Genomic DNA, 24,272 nt, shown 5'->3' with positions numbered 1-24,272 from the left:
AGTCCTTGCTCACCTCTGTGCGCCAGAGCAGCCAGAGAGGATCCCCTTCCCCGGAGCTCCCTGCTCCTCCTCTACAGTGGGCGACTAGAAAAGCAGAAAGGGAGGTGTCCTTCCCCTGAGGGTGGTGGCGGGGCTGTCCCAGGCGCTGGCTCACTCGCAAGGGTCCCCGCCCTGCTCCTGCCGCGCCGCCTCTCGCTCGCTCAGCAGGTAGGTGTCGATGAAGACAAAGAGCTCGTCGGGGCTGACGGGGTTGATGTAACGCTCGCGGTCCGTGCCCGCCTTGTCCAGCAGTACCGCGTTGAAGTGGGAGCGCGTCAGGTGCAGGAAGCGCCTGCAGGGGGGTCGCTGCTCAGGGCTTGCACTGAGGGCTGAGCCTGCCCGCCTCTTGCAATCATGCTCAGATCCTCCTGGAATGGGGGCTCCCACCTCACCCTCGGGGCTATGAGCTCTGAGAAGCTCTGGTGACACTGCACTCAGGCTTGCAGGGAGTGCCCCCATTGCACGAGCCCCTCTGGTGCAGCAGAAAGGGGCTCTTCATGAACCCAGCTGCAACCTCATGCTTTGCCGTTCCTAGAGGCATTCCCATTCCCTGTCCCCTTGAATAGCCACCTGGCTCTGCAGGACAGCCCCACCTGCCCTACCTGAGCTCCTCGATGATGCCAAGGGACAGCCGATGCTCCTGGATGCGACCCACCTCGTGTGGGGGCTGCCCCACTAGCTCCACGGTGGTGACGTGGCGCAGGTCCAGCCCGCAGGCAGCTTGCTGTGGAGCAGGGGTCAGTGAGGGGGGGCTGGATGTGGAGGTGGGGAGGGGGGCAGCAGGAAGGTCTGCTCACCTGCAGCATGGAGATCTGCATCTTGTAGTAGCGGTTAGAGGGGTCAGGGGCTGAGATGACAAAGAGGCGGCGTTTCTCATGGAACTGATCCAGCAGGCTGGCGGCCGAGTTCACGTCTGTGTTGATCTGCATGGCTGGGGCAAGATACGAGTGTGTCATGGTGTCATCGTGCCCCCCATCGAGCTGTCAGGCAGCATCCCCAAAGCTCTGAGCATCACCACAGACAGGTCCTGCCCTGCCCACACCACTTACGTGCACACAGGGGCTGGGAGCCCGTCCACTGCTGGGTGGACTGGCAGACCCTCAGGGAAGTGCCCTGGCGCTCATAGCCCCCGTCACACAGGTACTTGCAGGTGGCGCCGTAGTTGTTGCCATCGGAGGTGCAGGAGATGTACCCGTTCTGAGGAGGCTTCAGGACGGGGCAGCGCCTCACTGCACAGAGGGAGGCTGGGTGAGGGCTGGGCATGAGGGAGCACAGCCCCAGCGGCGGGTGTGGAGGCTGGAGCTGGGGGGAGCAGGGAGCAGCCCCAGGGGAGCCCTCTCACCTTGGACGCGGATGCTGAACTTGCAGCTGGCTCGGTTGTAGGCCTGGTCGTGGGCAGTGTAGCGGATCACATGCTCTCCTTCAGGGAATTCGGAGCCAGGCTCCGGGCCCCGCAGCATCACCCTGACCCAACAGATGGGTTTTTCCATCAGCACCCCGGGCAGGCCTCCAGTTCTCTCTGCAGTGCCTGGAGCACTTCTGCCCTCACCTCTTGATGACACCATCAGCAGAGTCCCTCACGCGGGGAGGGTCCCAGTAGACGGTGGCAGTCAGCTTGCCTGGCTCTGCCAGGCGCTCCCGGGACTCCGGACAGTGGATCTTGGGAGGCTCCAGATCTGCCCAGGGAGAAGAGAGGGATTCATGGAACCTCTGGATGCCTTGACTGAGCTATGAGAGCAAGGCACCAGCCCCAGTTTTGAACCATCCCAGGGACCTCAGAGCCAGCCGGACCTGCTGTAAAGCCAGCACTGAGTGCCCCAGTCCTGGGCTGGTGCCTGTGCTTCAGGACTGATGGCACTGCAGAGAGCAGCAGGGACAGGGGTCCCAAGGGAGGGAGGTGCAGGAAATGCCCAGGTTGGATATGGAGTGACACCTGCAGACACCTCAGGCATGGTTGATGAGCCCCTTGCGTGCCCCAGCAGCGTGGGGTGAGAATTTACCTACACAGATTGGCTCTGTCCCGCTCCAGCGCCCGTCCTCCATGCAGATGCGGCTGCGGTCACCCTCCAGCTGGTAGCCGGGCTGGCAGGTGTAGTCACAGCGGGAGTCCATCTGCACGCCTGCCGAGCACACGTAGGAGCCCCGCAGCACCGCCGGCAGCACGTGGCACCGAATTTCTGGGACGAAAAGAGCCAACAGGGGAGAGAAACGGATGCCAGCCGTGTGAGCAGGCGGAGCACCCAGGACCGGCCACTGTGGGGATGCTGGCAGGGCAGGGGCAGATACACTTACGCCGGCAGTAAGCCATCCCGGACCAGTGGCGGTTGGGCAGGCACTGCACGGCGCCGGGACCCACCAGGCGGTAGCCACGGGTGCAGCTCAGCTCGCAGCGTGTCCCCAGGCTGCTGCGGTAGGAGCTGCCCCTGGGCGAGTAGCAAGTGGCCTCTCCGCGGTGGATGTTGAGCGTGGCGCACCACTGGGACACTACGGGAGAGCAGGGAGGCGACGGAGGGATCTGCCATGCCTCGGTTTCCCCGTGAGGACCTAAAGGGTGGCTGGGTGATGTTACCTCGACGGTAATCCAGAGCAGGCTCGGGTGGGGGTTCTTCTGCATACACCTCGTTGGTGTGACTCACCAGGTAGTAGCCAGAGCCTGGGGAGGAAGGAGGAGACGAGCAGGCTGCAGGGTTGCTCATGGCTTCAAAACGTCCCGCAGCTGCCAACAAGCAATCCCAGCCCTAGACAGCCCCTGTGCATGGGGCTGCCATCAAGGGTTAAACGGGGCAGACCGCGAGCCTAGTCCCCAGTGACATGGTGTGGGCTGGCACCAGCCGCAGATTAAACAGCGGCAGCAGCAGCCGGGGATGCGGCAGGAAACGGGCGCTGGCACGGAGTGGGCTGGCACCGACCCCCAGCTTCGTGCTGCCGGGAAGTCTTTCCACCCGCTCCCATGGCACTGTCACTGCCACGGGGCATCCCAAGGGAAGGAGGAAAGCTGCCCTTTCCTGCCCATCCACTCGCCAAGGCAAGGGATGAGAGTGCGCTGTCCGGCCGGGGGCTGGGGGGATGCAGCCCCTTGCCCGTGCTCCAGAGAAGGGTGAAGCTGCTGAAGGGGCTTGGCCGGAGATGCTGGCCCCTCGCCACCCGTGCTGCGCAGCAGGGCCCCGCGGATGGGGTGAGCACAGCCCTGCGCTGTCCCTGCGGGCCGCCCTCCGTCCCGCACCGTGCCTTCGCGGGCAAGGTACTCGCCGGTAGGGAGGAAGCCATGCAGGAGGAGAGGGCTGACATCCTTCCCCGTGGCCCCTCGGCGCCTCGGCCGGCCGCGGCATTCCCCAGCACTGAGCTCACGTTTCCGCCGCGTTTCCGCTGGCCCCCGCCGGCGCTGCCCCCTCCTCTTGGCCATCCCACCCCACCGCGCTCCCCAAGGGCATGCGGGGATGCTCGGCCTGGGGGGGACCTCGGGAAGGGCGGCAGCCCCGCCGTGGCTGCACCCCATCTGCCCTTGCCTCTGCTCTGGGTTTTGGGAAGGGGATATCCGCCGGGGCCAATCCCAGCAGAAGCCCCGCCGTCACGGGGAGGAAACTCCATTATGAATCTTTCCAAAATGAACTTTACTATGGAGAGGCTCCCCGCCGCTTCCCAGAAGCCGCCAGCTCGTTTTCACAAATATATTTGTCCTGCTGCCCTTTTCACGCTGCCGTGGATCCTTGGGGAGCAGAGGGGCAGCGACGGGACCCATGAGGGCAGCAGTGGAGATATGTCCGTGACTTGTGAACAAAGCTGTGTCCCGCGGGGGCTGCCAAGACTCCCGCCGGGGCCATGGGGACAGAGTGCACCGTGTCCCCGCAGGCAGATGTGTCATTTAGTGCTGATGTTTCTTCTACCGCAAGTGCTGCCTTTTCTTTCTCACCTGGGGCCAGCTCAGCCCCGGTTGCATAGGGCAGGAGCATCTCCCCAGGCGTGCTGACAGCATGGCCAGGGGACGCGGGGGGAAGCAGGGCAGAGGGAACCACCCCAAACAAGGCCTGTGACCTGCCCAGCGTGGGGCAGTTGGGACTGTGTGCTCCGTCCAGCAAACATCTGCGGGCCGATGGCCCCGTGGGAGCAGGGAGCCAGCGGGAAACGGCGCTCCTGCAGGCGAGGTTGTGAGGAGAAGAGGCTGGTTTTCTACTCCTCCCTGGACGCCTTCCAGCACCCCCTCCATTTCCCCCTGTACCCACAGCTCACCCCCACATGCACCCCACACCTCAGGCACTGATGCTCTCCTGGCATCGCTGTACCCAGGTACCCTCCATCCCTTCCCACCACGAGCCCTCGACAGGCTGTGCCCGCACTCACCTTCGTGCCACGTGGAGGACACCAGCCTGGCAAGGACAACCAGCAGGACGGGGGCTGCCTCCTGTGCCATCCTGGGGAGCCGGGGGGCTGCGGCGGGCGGCCCACCTGCCGTGCTGGGTTCGGGAGCAGCCGTGAGCCCTGGAGAGGATGGATGGAGAGGAGCTGGAGGCGGGGTGATGGCCCGCTCTGTCGCCTTGTCACTGCACGGATGTCTCTGTCCCTCCTGCCTGGCCGCTCTGCTTGTGCTGAGCAAACTTACTTTCCCCCTTGGCTGCCCATCCCAAACATTCAAAAGCCATGAGTCAGGCCCAAAATGATGAGATTGTAAAAAATAATAAATCCCAGGATAGCCCGTTTTCCAACGCGCCTCCTGCTTCTCCGGAGCTTTAAAACGTTGTAAGAGGTTTTCTTCTGCAAGCAGAAGATGCAGGAGCCTGTTTAGACACAGGAGAGAGCCAAACCGAGCCTGTGCCAGCCCTGACGGGCTGCGGAAATGGGGGGCCTGCAGGGACGAGCACAAAACCGCAGGAGCCGGGTCCCCTTTCCCACCTCTTGCCAGGAGGGCGGGAGAGACCTCGCTGCAGACGGAAGGCTCCGAATTCGCTCCCGAGGCAAGTGCTTCCAGCTGGGGTCTGTTCCCGGCTGCAGCTCGGCCCCCGCCAGACAGAGGTACTGCAGTGCCTTTGTCAGGACTCGCCGCCCCACAGCCCGCAGGAGGCAGGATAGGAGCTGGAGCCGCCCGTGATTCGGGCTCTGGAACGGGGGGCCGTGTGGGCAAGGAGAGGCGAGGGGTGAGCCCGGCACGGACAGGTAGGAGCCCTCGGTGGGGTGTGTGGTGGAGGGGAGGACGTACTGCTGTCTCAATGGGCCAATTATGCCGTGGCCAGGCTGGTGAGTGCGCTAATTAATAACACGCTGTCCTGAGCAGGAGAGGGCAGCCGGGAGGCCCCGTGCAGGGCTGCTGCTGCCGATTGTGGGGAGTCCACAGCCCCCAGCAGTCCTCCGCAGCCCCCTACAGCCCGGGGACACCCCTGGGAGGGCTCACCCCGCGGAGACCTCAGGAAGCCCGGCGCTGCTTGGCGTGGTGGTGGTGCCATGTGCCCCAGCGCGGGGTGGCTGTCCCGCTGGACGCCTGGACAGGACATGGGGCAGTGGAGCAGGAGAGCAGAGACCAGCTGGCACCGTCCAGAAGGTGGCATGGGACAGGTATGGGGTGGCACCAGGGAGGCAGGGAATGATGGCATGGGTCGGGCAAGGGGTGCCACAGGGTGGCATGGGCCAGGAGGGAAGTGGCAGCGGGTTGCACCAAGCAGGTAGGAGTGGCATGGGGCAAGTAGGAGGTGACAGCGGCAGGCGGTGGCACTGGAGAGAGTGACAGGAGCTAAGCAGGGAGTGGCAGCTGACAGAGGGAAGTAGGAAGAGGTACGGGATGGCACAGGCTAGGCAGCAGATGACACCGGACAGGTCGTGACAGGGGACAGGCAGGAGGCGACACGGGACAAGGGACTGGCCCCGGAGAGAGGATGCCAGAGGAGAGAGGGTGCCACAGGACAGGGGGTAACAGAAGACGGGGGCGGGGGGGCACAGGATAGGGGGTGACAGCGGACAAGGGGCTTCACAGAACAGGGGCGTCCCCGGCGCCCCCTGCAGGAGGAGAAGGGAAGAGCACCGCGGCTTCTGGCGCACTCGGCCATTTCCGTGAGCTCTCGGGGATCTCCGGCAGGGGGCGGGTTCAGGGCGTGTCCCCGAGGCCCCGCCCTGCCCCGCCCCGCCCCAGTCCCAGTCCCGTCGCGGCCCCGCAGTCGCCCCGTGTCGGCCATGGCGTCCCCGTCGCGGCGGCTGCAGACGAAGCCGGTGATCACCTGCCTCAAGAGCGTCCTGCTCACCTACACCTTCGTCTTCTGGGTGAGCTTCCGCCCTTTCCCCCGCGACAAGTCGCGGCTGCGCCGCCCTGTCGCGATAATCGCGAGCTGCTGCGGCTTTCCCCTCTCCCCACCAGGTGTCGGGCATTGTGCTGCTGGCCGTGGGCATCTGGGGTAGGGTGAGCCTGGCCGTCTACTTCTCCCTGTTGGACGAGAAAGCCACCAATGTCCCGTTCGTCCTGGTGGGCGCGGGCACCGTCGTTGTCCTCCTGGGCACCTTCGGCTGCTTCGCCACCTGCCGTGGCAGCACCTGGATGCTCAAGCTGGTGGGTGGTCTGGGATGGGACGGGATGAAGCCCCATCCTCTCCTAACCCGTCCTGATCCTGATCCATCCCAACACATCCCATCCTATTCCTGATCCCATCCCTACCCCATCCCGTCCTACCCCATCCTGTCCTACCCTGTCCTCTCCTCCTACACTATCCTCTCCTGTCCCATCCCATCCTGTCCTACCCCATCCCATCTACCCTCTCCCACCCCATCCTTTTTGCCCACAGTATGCCATGCTCCTGTCCCTCATCTTCCTCATAGTCCTGGTGGCTGCCATCGTGGGGTTCGTCTTCAGGCACGAGGTGAGTCTGGGTGGCCACTGCCATCTCCCAGTGCTGCAGAGTGAGTTTGATGCTGCTTTTACCCCAGTGCAGTTGCAGATATCACTGGAGGGACAGAGGTGCTGCTTTGGAGCAGTGTTTAGTTTAGCAAAAATGGGGTTAAACCAGCACAAAGAGCAGCTGAGTCCCTCTAAAGACCCAGGAGGACGAGTCTGGGTGCAGGGTCAGTCCAGCACGACATGTTGTCCCTCCATCAGAACAGACAGAGTAGCCCTAGACTGTAATTTCTGGCTTTGGTCTATCTTCTGCAATAATTTCAGTAATTAAAGCTCCTTGGAGGGTTCCTGTGCCTGCTTGGGAGGGAGCTGGCAGGGCGCATGTCCTTGTTATTACAGGCAGCATCCCTGCTGCCACAGTGCATCCAGCCTGCCCTTTAATACAGCCTCTAATTGCCTGGTGACTGGGAAATATCTGCTGGTCATGGCCAGAGTCATTCCTGCCATCACTGAGCAGTGACTAACACGGGGATGGGGTCCTGCAGGGCAAGAGGGGACAGCACTGCCACTGAGACTCTGTCTTACAGATAAAGACAAATTTTGAGAGTAACCTGGACCTGGCCTTGAAGGACTACAATGCGACTGCAGATCGGCACAGCGAGGCCGTGGACACCATCCAGAGAACGGTGAGAGGCCCAGGCTGGGAGAGTCTGGCTGCCAACAGGTGGGAATGCTCCCCTGGGCCCAGGGTGTCCCCTGGCACCCCTGTGGCATTGGCACCCCCATCACAGGCTTTGGAATTTGGCAGATGCTGGGTGAGATGGGCAAGGGTGGGACTAGGGGTCAATTCTGTGGTGTGACCAGGCTCCCCAGATGTGCTTCCCATTCCAGCTGCACTGCTGTGGGGTGCAGAACTATTCTGACTGGGAGAGGACTGAATACTTCAGCCAGAAGGGCATCCCCCGCAGCTGCTGCAAGAACCAGAACGACTGCTCCGAGGGTGATCTGAAAGACCCAAACAAGGCCAGGCTGAAAGTGTTTGTGGATGTAAGTTGAGCTCAGAAAAATCTGCCTGCCAGTCCTGGAGGTGGGAAGGGCAGAGATGGGTGTGTGGAGGAGGATTGGTCTGTCCCTGTAGGCCTGAAAGGAGAACTGCCTTATTGATGCAGATGTTCAGGACTTCCCTGGAGTGGAGGTAGGGCAAGAGTACGGAATCCTGCCTTCTGTCTGAGGGTTCCCCACTCCTTCCCTTGAGATCAGAGACCAGCCAGACCCAAGCACTGGCCTTTGAGGATATGTGTTTTGAAGAGCAGGTGAGTAAGGAAGTAGTTTCCCAGTAAAGTTTGTTTCAGCAGTGCTGACATCTCCCTTCGGTGCAAAGTCCTGACCCGGTGGTGAGGGTGTGTGACCTCATCCACAGGGATGGTGGAGTGATGCAAGGAACGTTCCTCTGCTGAGTCACCTTGCTCAGGTCGGGAGCAGCCTGAGGGCAGTGCTCCCCTTGATAAGGCATCTGGGCTGGGAGACTGGCTGCGACAGTCCTGATAGGGAAATGGCTTTGCTGATGCCTGGCAGGAGGGGGACAGTGAGGACCCCCCTGCTACCAGCACAGGAGCATCTTCCCCTGGAGCTGCTGGTACTTTAGGGAGGAGCTGCTTTGTACTTCTGGGGGTGGAAAGCACTGGATCCACCTGCTTAACTTTGCCTCTTCTGCAGGGTTGCTTTTTCCTGGTAACATCAAGAATGGAGTCCAAAATGAGTGTTGTGGCTGGAATCTCCTTTGGCATCGCTTGTTTCCAGGTAGATCTCTCTTGTCTGGCTCGGGAGGAGTGCAGAGTGAAGCTAGCACATCTCCAGAGGGATTTATTTTCAGTACAAAATGTGGTGTGTACAAAAGGCACAGTTGGTTTCAGTCAGGGAGGAGCAGCTACTCTGTGGATTCCCCTTGGATTTAATCTGATTGCTGTGCTGGCCCCAGTCTCTTACACCCAGGGCTGAAGCCACAGCTGTATTTCCTTGAGCCCAGGCTTATTTGGGAGGAGCTCCTCTGCGAAACAACAGACTTCAAGAAAAAACAAATGGAGATGGACAAACTCTGTGCCTGCTGTTGGCAGGGGTCAAATTTGCTCCTTTCCTTTTTCTACCCACCCGCCACCATTAGCAGGAAGGTGTTTGGTACCACTTTTGTGGGGTCGCTGTGAGTGCCTGTGTGGCACCTCTTGTGCTGGTGGCGGACCACCCACCCCGCGGGCCACCCTACCCTGCTGTGGCGTCCTCTCCCTCCCTCTCCTTCACTTTGTGGTACAGGCCACTTCCTGAAGGAGCTGTAGCAGCGTGCTGGCCAGCCCCGGCTCCGGCAGCTTTATCCCGGCAGGAAATGGGAGGCCCCTGCCCCCGGCTGACGCCACGCTGGGGTTTCCCGAGGTGCCGAGGGCTTTCCGATGCTCTGCAGGATGTGCAGCTGCCCCTCCTTCAGCGGGGCTCTGGAAGCTGGCTGGGCTCTTGGTGCTGAGCAGGCAGCCTAGGCTTTGGAAGAGCTCAAATCCTGCCTCCTCTGGCGGCCATGAGGCGTTGAGGTGCTGCTGGCTGGGCTGTGGGCTGGGGAGCCAAGATACTCAGCTGTGATGGGCTTGTCCCTATGTGTTTTCTGTAATGGATGGACTGAAGTGGAGCAGAAGTGGCAGCTGGCAGCCCCTGGCTGCAGCTCATGCTGCTGAGTGCTTCGGGAGAACCTTAGAGCCGGAGCTGCTCTGCTGTGTCCACTGCTCACCCCACTCCTCCCTAGCTGGGCTGGTCTGGCTCTAGGCTCACTGAGATGTGGCTGATACACCAGTAGTGAACTGCACACACACTCCCAGCTGCAGCATTATCTCAGCTGATGGCAGGCTTGAGAATTGTAATCAGTTCCTAGCTTTTACTGCCTCTTCAGCAAGCTTGGCTGGGTCATGCATCTGTCAGGGACCCATTGTGCCACTGTGCCTCTAACATTGTTTGTGGAGGTCAGAATCATGCAGGATCTGGCCCTGAAGTCTGCACGTGTGCTGGGAGGCTGTGTTGTGATAACATCATGTTCCTGATGTGAGAACAGCAGGCTCGCTTCCCCACTGTCCTTGAAACAGGGAGAGGTGCTGCTATTCTCCTGTGTCTGTGTAATTGGCTGTGACACTCCTGATATCTGTGTAATCTTTGCAATTATCATAAAACAGTAGATGCTTCATGAAGCAATGTGTAGCGGGATGGGATCTGGAGCATCTCTTGTGAGGAGCTTGTTTAGTCTGTGCCTGCCAGGATCCTGTGCTTCAGCCACTTGCTGTGATTCTGAAGCAGGGTGCAGCAGCCCTTGTTGTGGTTTGTAAACCCCACTGTCCATCCTTGGATTTCATCAAACCCTGTGTCAGTTAGTCAGGTTTTTTCCTGAAAACACCTCCTCCTTGGTTTTGGCTACCTCTGACATGTGGGGATTTGTTTTTGTCTCTTTTTCAGTTGATTGGGATCATTCTCTCCTGCTGCCTGTCCCGGTACATCACAAACAATCAGTATGAGATGGTGTAGCTGGCCCCCAGCACTCTGTGCCTGTGGCTGGGTATGTCTGTAAGCTTGGTGGGCTGCCTCTGCCCCCCTGGCTGCTGCTGGTCACCCATGGGCTGGGGGTACCACATGTGGGGGGTTTAGGATTAGAGGGCACCTGCAAGACCATGTCTGCTGTGTCATTTTACTCAGAGTCATTTTACCCTGTATATAATCACACTCTGCTGTATGTCTTGCAGGGAATGGCTGGGGAGGATGCCTCCACCTCGTTTTCCTCTGGATGCTGCGCTGTGAAATCTTGCTTTCAACTGACTGATCTTCTTCTCAACTAGCTCATAGGAACGAGTGCAGCAGCTGTCCTGTTGCACTCAGGGGATTGTCCTGCCACTACTCTGCTGTGCCGCTGCCTGGTATAATTAGTGTGGCTGTGGTGGCTGCAGCCAGGGCACTCTTCCCCGTGCTGCAGCCCTCAGTTCTTGCCCAGAGTGCCACACTGTGCTGGTTGCCTCCCGGGTGTCCCAGTGCTCATCTTCAGTGCCTCCCTAGGGAAAGAGATGCTTCCCCTTCTCTCTCGCAGCCCCTTGACATCCCTTTACTCTCCACACCCAGTTCTCGAGATAGGGCTGTTAAAACACAGTCCTGCCTGCTTGAAGCCTTGGCTCAGCAAGGTTGTTGCCAAACTGTCTCATCTCTCCCCTGGGTTTTATATACTTTTTTATAGTTGTACTTCTTTAAGTACAGGTTGTAGTGGTTCTTTGTATGCTGTAGTGAGTTTTGGTGATATAGCTCTTGGTGCCTTTACCTTGGTAGGTGTCCTTGCACCGATTCAGCTGTGACTTGATTGTCAGTATTATGTGCTGCTTCAACTCATTTTATGTATTGAGTAGAATTCTTTTTGTCCTGAGACACAATAAATATTAAAATATTTTACTCTATGAAACCTCCTTGACTTTTCTTTTCATGTCCTGGAAATTCCTCTGCTCGAAGAGCAGCAAGTCCCCCTGGGGCTGATCTGCTCACTCTGGGCCAGGCACGAACCTCTGGCCATTGCAGTTTGCATTCCTCCAACGTGCACTGGTGCACTTCTGCTTGCAAATAACTTCTGTAATTGAATTTTCTTCATAACAGCGGTTGTGTAACAGTGCTGGAACACAAGGCCTGGAGCACCCCAGCCCAGCAGCCCGGTGGGTAAATTCAGCCCAGTGTGAATATGTCCATCCTTGGACTGCTGGCCACTGGCTTGGAGCAAAGGGCAGGGCAGTGCCAGGCCCCAGCTGCTCCCCAGGGCAAGAAATTTAAGCTTTTAAATTCATTTATTACTGGTCATTTTTGGGCTGTTTTGTCAGCAAGCCTCTGCCTTTGTGAGCCTGGTGCTGCAGTGAAGGCAGTGAAGCACCCCTCTGCCAAGCTCGTGGGTTTTGGGTCTCAAGCACCGAACTCAAATGAGCTGTGTCTGGCTGGCTGCTAGGGAGCAGGCAGGTGTAAACAGAGCAGGGAAGCCAGAGGTAGCAGTGGTGGCCCTTTGCCAATGTCCCCTCTCTGGAAAAAGCTGCCTGGGTGCTGTGTGAGCTGCCCCAGCCCAACAATAATCTGGCAAGCCAGCCTTGCTGCTGACGGAGGAACCTGGAGGGAAACGCCCAAAATCCTCGTGTTGCATTTAACCCAGGTGAGTAAATCAGACTGTTATCAGCTCCTGGCTGGCTGAAAGCCTCCTGGCTTGGGATGGCAAGGCAGAATGCATCAGAGCATGGAAGCCAGGCTGGAGATTGGCTAAAGGCGATGGATGGATGGATGGATGGATGGATGGATGGATGGATGGATGGATGGATGGATGGATGGATGGATGGATGGATGGATGGATGGATGGATGGATGGATGGATGGATGGATGGATGGATGGAGACAGGGCAGGGACACATGAGAACCAGGAATATATTTGGATAAACCCATCGTCATCTTAAAGCCTTCACAGAGGGAAGGACCCTGCCTGGTCTGTGCCCCTGCCTCTGCAGGCAGACTCCTTCCTGGGGCATCTGGTGGAGGTGAAGCCAGGTGGATGGGGATAGTTCAGGCAGAGGGTGGCACGGGGAGCCTGGAAGTTTCCAAGCAGCTGCAGGAAAACCAGCAAAGGTGGTGCCAACCTGGAGAATCTGGAGGCTTGTGTAGCCTGCTCATCCCCACAGGCAGCAAAAGCACTGCAGCCATCACAGGGTATGGATCTTGCCTGTTTAAAGAGCACTTATGTAGACAACTCCCTTTAATTTGGAGAGATGTTACGGAAATACAGGCATGTGCTGGGGGAGATGCCAGGCAGACTTGGGACACCAATGTCCTGGGAAAGGCATTGGGTACACCTTGGTCACCTGTCTGGACACTCTGAACAGGGACAGAAGCATTGCTGGCTGGCCCCAGGGCTCTGGTTTCTTCCAGCAGCTGTGGCTGGGTGTGTTTCACATATCCCCCTGCTGTGTTTGCACCTCCCCTCTCAGTGGTATAAATGTCTCAAGGGACTTGTCAGAAACACTTGGTGTCCCCAAGGCTGGTTTGTGTCCCTTGGGATGCAATATGGGGAGCTCTGCTGCACTGTGTTCCCAGTGCTGTAACCACTTTGTCAGTGCAGCCATGAACTGGGAGGAGGGGAACTGCCCTTTAAAGATGCTCACATCCCCATGGGAGCTGCGAGGATATGAAGGCGGTCTGGCAGCCCTGGGAATGCCACACCTGTGAACACATCTCTGTTCCCAGCCATGTCAATGTGCTCCCTTGGTGACACTGAGAGGGTTTTGCCTGGTGACATCTGCAGGATATCACAGCTCCTCGGCAACAGCTGGCTCCCTGGGATGAAATCTGGGACCTGGCTTTGGCATGAGCCCCAAGCTCATGAGCAGAAATTTGCCTAGGGGTGCACAGGGATTTTGGTGTAAGCCTTCAGCCCTGCGGCAGGCAGTGTCCTCTCAGGGCAGCTGCAGTGTGGAGGATGTACTTCTTCCCTCCTGCAGCTCAGGTTTGCACCCATTTGCTGGTGACAGGGCTGGGGACAGCTGGTGGCACTTAGGGTCCTCTACAGGTATGGACTCCCTCTGACTTCGGCTCCGTGGTTCCTCAGGGAGCTCCTTGTGCCAGCTTCTCCCTGTGCCTGTGCTGCACACCACTCCAGAGGGGACTGGTGGCACCCCTGAGCTGTCACTAACAACTACTGAACACATCAGGGCTGGAGGAGAGGGTCAGGACATGCCGAACAGCCATTAGCTCCATCAGGGAGCAAATTAGGGACCTCTGCACGTTCCCAGTGAGGTGAGCTCTGGCAGTGCCCGCACCTGAGTTATGGATGCTCCTGACGAGGCAGCCACGCAATTAGATCACTTCGCAGACCCATTAAGCATCAGGCTGGGACTAAACGACTTTCCATTCTCATTGCAATCGCTCATACAAGATGTTTATTGTTCGCCTCTCGCCGCTCAGCCCGGCGCCGCCGCTCTCGGGCGCGGGGTTGCGGGGGTGGCACCCCGGGAGGAGCCCCGGCCGGAGGTACCTGTGCGGGCTGCCCGGACACCGCCCGGACACCTGGCCCCGCTGTCGGACAGGGGCGGCAGGGTGGCGGGCGGGCGCTACACCCTGCCCAGCATCCGCGCGATCCACCAGTTGCAGGGCATGATGACGCGGCAGATGACCCTGCCGCCCTGGTAGCAGTAGGGGTAGGGGTAGTAGCCTAGCAGGGGCTCGCAGACGCGCCGGCAGTAGCGGTTGGCACGGCGGCACTGGGCGCAGCAGTAGCCTCGCTCGTCCCACAGAGGGTGGAACTCCAGCCCGTTCTCCGACTGCCGGGAAGAGACAGAGTCAGTGCAGGGAGGGGCTCTCGGGTGGCTGAGGCACCCCAGGAGCACGGACAGGACAGCCTGGGAGGGCCGTCTGGGCACCCCAGAGAAGGAGCAGAGCTCCCTGGGAGCATGGAGACACCCCAAGGGCATGCACAGGGCATCTCAAGGAGCAGAGCCGGGACACCCTGGGAACATGGCCAGGGCACCCCAGGTGCGATTCCCTTACTCACGTAGTCGTTGACGGGCAGGTCCTCCTCAGTGAGCTGCCGTGCCCGACGCTTGGGCCCCGCCTGCCTGTCCTTTCCCAGCTCGTGCTCACTCCCTCCATCCAACCAGCTCTGGTTGTCTATCAGCAGCTCAGGGTCTTCTTCTTCTTCTCCCTCAAGGTTGGCCAGCTCAGGAGCTATGGAAAGAGTCCAAATGTTGCTGCCAATAACCACAGAACAGGAGGAAAAAAGCAGCAGCAAGAATTAATGTCTACTAGAATTTGGGGCCAAGGTGCACGGAAAGCCCACTCGCAAAGCAGCGCTCCATTGCCTCTTGCTCTCACCCAGCCTGGGGCATAAGAGATAATGTAAGAGATAATGGCCCATTCCATCCCCATGCCCATGGGTGGTTGTGGTTGGTATCTTCTGCATGGGGCTGTGGGTGTGTTGAAGCACATCCTCATGGTGGGCTCTGCTGCTGCGGGCTGGATTTGTAGAGCCCCATCAAAGCAACATGATTTGGGGCAGATCACGCCCAGCTACAGCTCTCAGCTCAGGAAAGAACCACTGCAGCAATATCCTTTGTGAGGGAAGATGCCAGCCAGCCTTGGGACACTGCTGTCCTGGCAAAGGCTTTGGATGCACCTTGATGACCCAGGTGGACTCACTGTCCCAGGATGGGGTCTGAGAGCGGGGACAAGGAAGCAGAAAGGAGATAGCAGTCAAGGACACCTGCCTCCCTCTGCATCAGGGAGCTCTGGCGCCCACCTGCCCTCTGGGCCATGGGTGAGCTGGCCAGTACCTGTGAGTGATGCCATGTGCCTCTGTGGCTGCAGAGCAGAGGGAGTTTTCCCAGCAGGGATTTTTGAACTGGCTCATTCAGCTGGAAGTGGGTTAGAGAGAGCAGGTAATTACACCAGCAGATCTCAGAGGCCACAACCTCTGCAAGGGCTGTGTAGTGAGCAGCTGGAGGTGGCAACCCTGCCGTGTGATTTAGATGCAGATGTCTGCTCACACTCTGATGTTCATGTGGTGACGAGAATTTAGGCGTCCCAGTTTCCAGCAGCGCTGCTTTCTTTGCAGGTACAAGGGATTATACTTTTTTTTCTCCTTGTTATGAGGAGGGTGGCCACTCTGCAAAGTGCAGGGCGGCGGGGAGCCAGCAGAAACAAGTGCTTTGAAGAGAGAAACTTCAGCCCCTGCTATTACATTGGCCGTAATCTCCTGTGGTCATGGGCAACACTGTGTTCAGGTCTGAGATGTATAATGAGATTGTGAAAATGGGTTCCCACCATGCCACAGAGGGCACATGGCAGAGGAGCCACAGGGCTGTTCCCAGTGAGAGGCCTCATGAGCCCTCTGGGGAGGAGGTGGCTCCTTGTACCTGCTATTGGCGTGGGGTGGATCCAGAAGACGGTCACATTTTTGCAGATGTCAAAAATTTTGGAGCTCTTCAGGAATTCCTTGTTCTGAATGGGCTTTTCCCCAGGCACCCAGACCACCGACTGCTCAAAGTAGGTGGTAGTGATCTCTTGTCCCTGGAAGAAGAGCAAGACATTATCCTGGCCTGGTGAGACACCCTGTTTCCCCCACTGGCTTCTTCTCCTCCCTTTGGCTTAGAGGCACCTCCACTCCTTCACCTGCCTTGGCTCATTGTGCTCAGGAGATGCACTCGACAGCCCTCATCACCCTGCTCTCCTCTCAGTTCATCATCCAAGACCCTTTTCCTGCGTAGTCCCCACTGTCTGGAAGAGCCTTCTGGAGCCCCTCTAGTCATTTAAAACACAAGATTAAAACACCTCTGCTCTACTTTGTTCCAAAGACTTAATTCCTCTCTCCTTCTGCTACTGATTTTTTGATCGAACAGTTTAATTTACTCCTCACAGAAATTCCTTGCACGGCTGTATTCTGTAATTTATGCCACATGTCTCTGCCGTTGCATTAGTCCATGGTGTGTTTTGACAGGCACTTAGGGAGGGAGATATATAAAGATTATTGGATGGGTCTGCGCTGAGCTCTCTGCCAAGGCAATGTTGTCTGTGTTGGTGGTGGTAGCCCATAGAGCAAGCTGGCAAAAAGCATTTTTTCTCTCCAGAAGGCATCTAGAGCTGTATATCTCTTTTATACAGTTTTTCCTTACGGCTTTGGGAAGTCGTAGGAAGGAGCCAAAACAACCTGACCCAGTCTGGGTCATTTTTAGAGTCTCTGGTGGAAGCCATGGGGCCAGGGAGGTGCTGCCTGCAGGACCTGGCAGCATGCAGGCTCCGAGAAGACATGACTAGGGCTTAAATCTACATTTATCTCACTGGGTTTTACATTTCAGCTCTCTACCTGGGGCAATGTTCTGCTAAAACCTGAGAAGTTATATCCCTTTTACGACGGTAGCTGAAAAGATCTATTAGCTTCTTAGGGCATAATCAAAGAATCGGTGTCTGGGAATTTGGGTCATGATTCAGGGAAATGTTTCTGCCCACGCTTCATTTCAAACACGTGTCCTGCTGGTGTTTTATCTGCAGCAGCTTCCCCAGGGGGGATTCAATCTGCTAACACTTGTTGTCTTACAAATGGGGGGGCAGGAAGGCTGTGCCACCACCAGGGCCTTGGGGATGGGGGCAGGGACAAAGGACAACTGCTGTCAAGGGACTGAGCTGTCACTCCAGGTCACACTGTCAGGGAGGGGTTAAATTATGGAGTCCACACTTTTATTCATGCAGCATGCAAGGTGTGAGGCTCCTTGCAGTGGGGCGCAGTGGGCAGTGAAATGGGTGCAGGAAGCAATCAGGCACATCAGCGGGACCAAGGTCCTTGCAGGACAAGGAAGTGGCCCCAGCCTGGTGCTTCCCATCTCTCAGGTCTGCATGTCAAGAGTTTTCTCAATTTGCATTTCTTAAATGTGGCTGCTCTTTTAAAACCCTTATTTCTGCCTCATTCTGTTTGAAAACATGAGGCTCAAATCTCGGAGCAAACAATTTGATTGACTTTTTGGTGCCTGCTAATCCTGAGCTGCCTTACGACCTTTTGACTACAACAGGATTATTGTTCTTGATCTCTGGTATTGTGCTGAGAGGCTTTTGTCTGTTGCTGTCTAATCCTGTCTCTTTTCACTTGTTTTTATATGCAATTCTCTGAAATAAGATCATTTTATGAAGTGATCATAACTCATTATTTCTTTATTGCAGCATCTCTGGGAAGGCTGGTGCAGATGGGAGGGCGGCAGGAATGGCAGCCCCTATGCCAGGGGGAGGAGTGGATTTCACAGGGCAGAGCGGAGCCCTATTTTATTCACCTACCTCAAGCTCAGGGATCTTGGCCTCTGTTGTCTCAGGTAGAACTTTAGTCTGAGTTTTGATGAAACATTTTTGAAGTCCCACAAAAAAGATGCCGGTTATTCCCTACAGGATCAAAGCAAGCACCCAAAAAGCAGTCAGGGCAAAGAGTAGTATGAATAACCCGCTGGAGGCAGAGTACAGGTGGAGGAGGAGGGTTTAGTCATTATTTTCCTGTTGCTATTTTTGTGCCAGTTCTATTCAGAAGTAGTGCTAAGATGTACTAACAGGTTCTCATAGGGGATATTGCATTTTATGATTTGGGAGAACTGGGCTTTTTACAAATATTTTAAGGCAGGTAGTCATAAAATTTTACTCTGCTCCTCTTCTCCTTATAACTATCACGAGCTCTCATTATCATAAATAAAAATAGGCAGAAGAGCATCTGACCATTATGGTTATATGAACATTCAGCCTCCAGTTCCTGCTAAGCTATTAGCTCAAAATTTTGCCATATGTCACTGTACAGGGTATTTCCCTACAAATTTTAATTAGGTTTCATAGAGAGCCTTCTACAGTGCCATGAGGCTTTAATGCTCTCCAGACAGATAAATGCGCTGGGCTCAGGTGGAGTGATGATCATTGCCTTCCTTTGCAAGGGTAAATCAAATAACTAGGTCTCTCTTCTGAAATGTATTTCACTGGAACTGAACCACGCCACTATTAAATACAGGTAGAAGCTTATGTAGATAACACATCTCATTTTGTTTGAGAGCATCCCCAGCGTGTCTGGGTCTTGCTCTCCCTGATGAAGGAATAGTCCTGGGACTTGCTCCAGCAACTTCCCAGTGTCCTACAGGATCCCATCAGTCCTGTTGCAGGGACTCTCAGGGACAAGCTGCCACACTCACGTTTTTGAAGTCATGGATCTCCAGGATCTCCTCACTGCCATTCCCGCTGCTGAAGGTCTCTGTCCTGGCCAGGGGGTCAATCTCCATAGCAATCTTCTTCTTCTCGCCATTGCTGAAGAAGGTGTGTTCCATGTCATAGACCTGGGAGGCCAAAGCCACATGGGGGTCAACCCAGCACCCCTCTAGTTTCAAAGGCTGTCCAGTGGGAGGACAGGCTGGTGCTGGGGACCCTGCCGTGGGACTGGCTGCTTCCTCACAGCCCAGCTCCGAGCCAGTCACCAGGATAGCACAAGGAGAGGCAGCTCCCAGGAAGGAACCTGGGCTGGGTGAGAGGGCAGGCTGCAGCCAGGACGAGGGGTAGTGCATGTCAAGCCTGGGGGAAGATGCTCCTCCCACACTTGTGGCGGGAGCTTTGCCACAGCTCGGCCTTTGCTGGTGCTTTCTGTGGCATCAGCCTGGTTACATCCCAGGCTGGGCTGAATTCCCGAATCCACAGGTACTTCATTCTCCCTTCTCCCTGGCTCGCTTGTTCCACGCTGTATCCCTGGCTTGTTTGCTCCCTCACGGTGTCCCGGGCTCACCTGCCCCACCGTGTCCTCCCCAGCTTACTCCCTCCATCCCTGCGCCTTCTGTTTTCCCTGAAAGGTAGAGGTAAGAGCCTTTCTCTGCCTGGAGGAGAGCAAGGATTGCCTGCGGATCAAAGACCTCCTCGAGGGCTGCTGCCGAGCTCCGGGACGTAGCAGCCGGCTTCCGGGCGGCACTCATCCATCCGCACGGGGAGCGGCGCCGGGAGGAGCAGCCCTCTCCCGCTCGCAGGTGCTCGCCGCGTCCCGCCAGCCCGGCGGCCCTGGGTCTCTGCGGATGCCTGACCCTCACGGGATGAGTAGTGGCAGATGGTGTTTGAAGCACAAAAACCACCCTGCTGGCATGGCAATCCCTAGGGAGCCTCGTTTCCCAAATCAAACGGTGCTGCGTGGAAGGAAAGGGCTTGTGCAAATTCCCTCAAGCCCACGGGCCAGGGAGCAGAGATGCAGGCACGGGGATGGGAGAGCCCTGCTCACCCCACGGCATGGCCATGGAGCCAGGGCAGGTTCCAAGCAGGTTCCCCACTGGTGTGGGGCAGGAGCTCTGCCTTTGGTGCCACCCCAAATCCCCTTTCATGGTCTCTTTGTTCCTGCACATCCCTCCCCTTGGGTGGTTCAAGACCTCTTAGCAGTATTCCCAGCATTGGTATCCTATTTGGCATCACTTGGGTGCAGAACTGGCTGTGCAGACAGGAACTGGTGGATACATTCACCCCTGCTCAAAGGTTAGAGGAGTGATGTGCGCCTTGACAGCCATGGACATCTCCTGCTGGTCTGCAGGAAGACTTTGTAAAGATATATAGCTCTCAATGGAATTTATGATATGGTAAAACAGTCTGAAACCTAAAATGGGTGGAAGGCCATTGGGTTTGACTGACAAAATGCACACAGTGCCATAAATCATTTCAAGGAGGGCAGGATCCCAGGTGGAACCTTACCTTTGAGTGCCTCTCCATTTACAAAGAATTACTTTGGCCAGCACAGCAGCCAGCTAACCCACTCAGGCTTTGCCAGCTCTCTGCTGCTCAGAGAGCTATGAGATGTTTTATAGGGCTAAAAATGACACTTGCTGGTGAATGGTTGAAATATGTCCCTCTGCAAGGCTGTGATGAACCCCTCGTTAGCTGAATCAGCTGTGCTGGCCAGAGTGGAGGCTGCTGTGCAGAGGGCAGAGCTATGTCCAAGGCCACCCCTCAGAGGAACAACTCTTCTTTCAAGTTTTTTTCCACTCTCCAGTTACATGAAGGAAACTTGAAGGTTTCATATTCTGTAAAGAATTTACTTCCCCTTGGCTGATATTTTTGAGCATTACAGGCTTCCAGCCCCCCACAGTCTGCTTTGTCCTGAACACTCCAGGCCAGCTGGAGAAGCCCCAAAGCCACAGGGGCTGTGGTGAGCTCTGGGGGTGTCTGTGTGCAGCTCCACTGCAGGAACAGCTCTGCTTTCTCGTGACCTCACACCCTACTTGCCTGCCTACAGGGTGCTGGGGAGTGCTGGATGGACTCCATCCTCCACCAGTGCCACCTGTGAGGACACAGAGAGCTCGAGTTCTGGATGTCCTTTCTGAGGCTGTGGCTTTCTCTCTGTGCTGCCTGCTTGGAGAAAACCTCCTCTCCAGGGGTTAACAGCCTCTTCCCCTCATGGTTGGCACGACCCCTGTTTTTCTAGGAACAGTAGAGACTTTATAATAATCTTGGCAGGATTCCGGAGGAACATATGGCTTTTACTGTTTTTTCTTTTATTTCGGGGGAGGGGAGGGGGGTGTATTTATTTCTATTTGCTGATAAGAAGATAAAGTTTCCAGTGAGCAGGGTGCTTCCTCTGCCCGGCAGGAGGGGAGCCTGGCCAGGCTGGAGCAGCTCCAGGATGGGGCAGGGAGGAGACTGGAGATGCCAGCATGGGAAAGAGGCTGCCTTGGCTGTGCACAAGAATTTTGGAGATGTTCTTGAGAGCCAGCAAAACCCACTGGTGACGGGGTGCAAAGCAAGGCCTCTGGGATGAGAATGGAAATGCAAAGGAAAGGAGGATGAGGGGGGCACCAGGCAGGCTGTTGGTTTCAAGGTTAAAAGATTTACTTGGGGTGTGGGATGAGGAAGGGTTTTGGCAGCACTGTCAGGATGCTGGGTGGCAGTGGGCAGGGATGTTCAGTGCTGCTGCTGCCCCGACATGCTCAGCACTTACAGCAGTGCCCCTCTGCAGCTGGGAACAAATGAGCCCAATCCAGTTACCAGGAGCTCCTCCAGAAACTAATCCGTCTCACCGTCCCTCACATTGCAGACACATTAAAGTTAGAAATATAATCCATGACAATCAATCACCACTGCATCCTGGCTTTCTCTCCTCTTTATGTGGTGGCATAATGACTTTTCCACTGGCTTCTGGCAAGATAATTCAAATGAAATGGAAAATATTTTCTTACTTGTCATAAAATTTGCTGCCGGTGAAATAAGAGTAACTTTAACTCTTCATGGCATAGCTCCCATCCCCTGTAATTGTCAACTGGGGAAAGAATGCGGTGACAGGGAAAAAAACCCAGCCTATATAAAGTAAAAGCTAGTTATGAATAATACAAAGATTTTTAAAAGTCCCATGAATACCTGTGGTCTGAGAAAATGCATTCTGTGAAGCTGCCTGAGTTTTGGAGAGTTGTTAAAAGTTTCAGCGAGTCAAGGGGAGGGGGACAGGTCTTTCTGGGGAAGCAACGCTTTGAAATGCTGGATCAAAAAGTTTTTTACTTACTTTTCTGGGTGCTGGGTTCCAGAGGTATTTGACACCAAAAAATATCAGAATAAGAGAAAGGAGCAGCACGCTGAAGAGCAGTCCACAGAGCTGGTACCCAGGGCAGCTCCTCTTCCTCGGCTTGGCTGCCTCTGCCTATTTAAGGACAAACCACTGATAGCCAGGGCGTGCTGAGGGCTCCGGGAGGGAGGAGGACACGCAGGTGTCAGACATTCCTGGCACTGTAGGGACGCGGGGTGGCAAGGCAAGCCATGAACTTACGTCCAGAAAGCGGCAGTCCTCCGGGCTGTGCCGAGCCGTCCCTCCCATGGTCTCCTCCGTGTGCGAGGAGCCAGCCCGCTCCGAGGTGGAGTTAGAGAGGCTCTGGCTGCACACGCGGTGGGAAGGCTGGGCCACGGCCACCCCCACGGAGGGGCAGCCAGCTTTCCTGCAGCTCTGCTGGCTGCAGGGCCATCCCCATGCCACTGGACATGCCGAGCCCCACAGTGAGGTGGCTGTCACACTCATCCAGGGACATGCTGCTGGTCTGGGCTCTGTTTCTGCCCCACACTTCTGCCCATGTGCCAATGGCTGGAGGTTCCCAGACTGCCTGTCCCCCACGAGCTTGGGGACAGGGACACCGCTGCACTGTTCATGCAGGTTTGGGAACACCCCAGGAGCTGCCAGTGGTGTCCTTGCATGGCAAAGGGACATGGGCATGGCAAAGGCACACGGGCATGGCAAGGGGACATTGGCATGGCATGGGGACACGGGCATAGCATGGGGACACACGTGTACACACAGGTGTGTGTGTAATCGTGCAGACAGGTGAGCAGGGTGTGCATGGCTGTGCATGGCCATGCAGGGTGCACACGTGTGCAGCGTGTGTGGGGTGAGGCCTGAGCTCTCTTGCCTTGTGCTCAGCCTTACCTCAAATTTGGCCTAGCCAGGAATTTCCTGACTGACTTCTTTTTTCTATGTTCAAAAATTTCCATTTGTTGAAATCGTAGCATTTCTTCATGGAAATTAACCCATCTTAAGAAAGGCTTTCAGAAATCTGGCGTGAGGTTTCTGGTCTGAACAGGATGAGGCTCCCTGGTGTAGAAGAGCTGGCATGGACTTTTTTTCCAAGCTGCTTACTCTAATAAAAACCCAAAGTGCATCATGCACTAATTAAAATTGCACTGAAAAAAGAAAATCCACATTGAGTTCTGCTCAGGATGAGAAATGGAGAAAGAAATTGCTTTTAGCAGGTCTGGCACTGGCTTTGTGAGCATTGGGATGTTGCTGCCTGCAACCTGGGGTAAATCCCAGAGGGACAGAAGTGGAGATGCTGAATAGCTTGGGGAGAGCACTGTGCACATGTGTGTGCTGGGAATGTGCTCTGGTGTGTGTCTGCTTCCTCCAAAGGGGTTTGGGTTCTCTGATCCCAGAGCAGCAGGAGCTCCTCACCCCACAGCTCCTCAGCAGAGACAGGGGTGCAAAACACACTGGAGGGGTTTAATATTTGAGATGTACATAACAGAAGGCAATCATACTGATAAGGTTATTTGGAGGAGAAAAAAAAACCCCTTTTTAATGGAAAGCAATCACAGGCAGCCTTTGAAAACATCTGAGAGGTTTTGGAAATCTAAATGCAGCAAATCTGTGCAGACACCAGGTTTGTCTGTCTCCACTTCCAACCAGAAAATTCCATCTCGGAAGCTTTTGTTATTCACTGGAAACTCAAGTATTTGAAAACATTTTCTTTTCTTGTCAAAATTAGAGTTTCAGAGGAAAACTTTGGAGCAGCTCTGCTGAAAGATGGTTCTGATTACAGGAAAGAATAATAGCAGTGCTGCTAAGCAGACATAATTGATCAGCAGATCTTCACCATATCCCCCACTTAAGGCACAGGAAACACTGCAAATACCACTCATAGACCAAATTAGGCATTATTATTTTATTACTGTTGTAAGGTAAATGTCAAGCTTTTTAATGGCAATCACTGTAACTCCATCAGGAGTCAGGTGTCTGAATTAGCTGCAAGACGTGAGAACCTCCCAGGGCTGGGAGTTAATAAAATTCAATAAATATCACAGGTCCCTTCCAGCACTGGCAGTGCTGGGGATGGAGAGGTCAGGGTGGGTGGTGAGGGTGTGGAGGATCCTGTGGCTGGGCTGGAGCCCTTGGCCTGCTGATCCTGCAGAACTGGGCACAGCAGGGCTGAAGGCAATGGGGGTGAACACAGGCACTGCACTCACACCCGTGGGCACAGCAGCCCCATGGCCAGCTCAGCCCAGACTGTCCTGACCCCACAGAGGGCAGGGAGCAGGATGAGAGCCCTGCACACTGCTGCTCTCCACAGAAAGTGTTATGAATATCCAGCCTTGGATTCGGGATTTGACAGCAGCAA

The 24,272-nt window shown here is 56.1% G+C and overlaps 3 protein-coding genes across 3 annotated transcripts; 1 reads left to right on the top strand and 2 right to left on the bottom strand.

Annotated features, from left to right (window-relative positions):
* Positions 1–150: 150 nt before the first annotated feature.
* On the bottom strand, positions 151–4,447 carry SRPX2 (sushi repeat containing protein X-linked 2; the record flags this gene model as incomplete). The annotated part of the gene is made up of 10 exons (XM_083884071.1): positions 151–331; positions 642–763; positions 837–970; positions 1,089–1,268; positions 1,382–1,503; positions 1,589–1,715; positions 2,040–2,216; positions 2,332–2,523; positions 2,609–2,692; positions 4,378–4,447. The coding sequence occupies 10 exons, from the start codon at positions 4,445–4,447 to the stop codon at positions 151–153; spliced, it is 1,389 nt and encodes a 462-aa protein (XP_083740197.1).
* A 1,715-nt stretch (positions 4,448–6,162) lies between these two features.
* Positions 6,163–11,300, top strand: TSPAN6 (tetraspanin 6). Its single transcript, XM_083883434.1, has 8 exons — positions 6,163–6,282; positions 6,377–6,565; positions 6,798–6,872; positions 7,435–7,533; positions 7,739–7,894; positions 8,564–8,647; positions 10,331–10,430; positions 10,615–11,300. Exons 1-7 carry the CDS (start codon positions 6,196–6,198, stop codon positions 10,397–10,399), a joined length of 759 nt encoding a protein of 252 aa, XP_083739560.1. The 5' UTR covers positions 6,163–6,195; the 3' UTR covers positions 10,400–10,430; positions 10,615–11,300.
* A 2,682-nt stretch (positions 11,301–13,982) lies between these two features.
* TNMD (tenomodulin) lies at positions 13,983–22,207 on the bottom strand (the record flags this gene model as incomplete). The annotated part of the gene is made up of 7 exons (XM_083883022.1): positions 13,983–14,192; positions 14,423–14,595; positions 15,783–15,936; positions 17,689–17,790; positions 18,576–18,716; positions 21,899–22,033; positions 22,160–22,207. 7 exons carry the CDS (start codon positions 22,205–22,207, stop codon positions 13,983–13,985), a joined length of 963 nt encoding a protein of 320 aa, XP_083739148.1.
* Positions 22,208–24,272: the final 2,065 nt, after the last annotated feature.

The sequence above is a fragment of the Zosterops lateralis genome (genome assembly GCF_965231275.1).
Source record: "Zosterops lateralis genome assembly, chromosome: Z".
NCBI lineage: Eukaryota > Metazoa > Chordata > Aves > Passeriformes > Zosteropidae > Zosterops > Zosterops lateralis.
The sequence above is the reverse complement of the archived record's forward strand: the minus strand, read 5'-3'. Positions and strand labels throughout refer to the sequence as shown.

What these genes read in the sequence shown, in the direction of transcription:
- TSPAN6 (XM_083883434.1), top strand. Translation starts at nt 6,196, where the DNA reads ATGGCGTCCCCGTCGCGGCGGCTGCAGACGAAGCCGGTGATCACCTGC. An exon ending in CCTACACCTTCGTCTTCTGG is followed by an intron (nt 6,283 to 6,376) that starts GTGAGCTTCCGC and finishes TCTCCCCACCAG; the next exon opens with GTGTCGGGCATTGTGCTGCT. An exon ending in TGGACACCATCCAGAGAACG is followed by an intron (nt 7,534 to 7,738) that starts GTGAGAGGCCCA and finishes TTCCCATTCCAG; the next exon opens with CTGCACTGCTGTGGGGTGCA.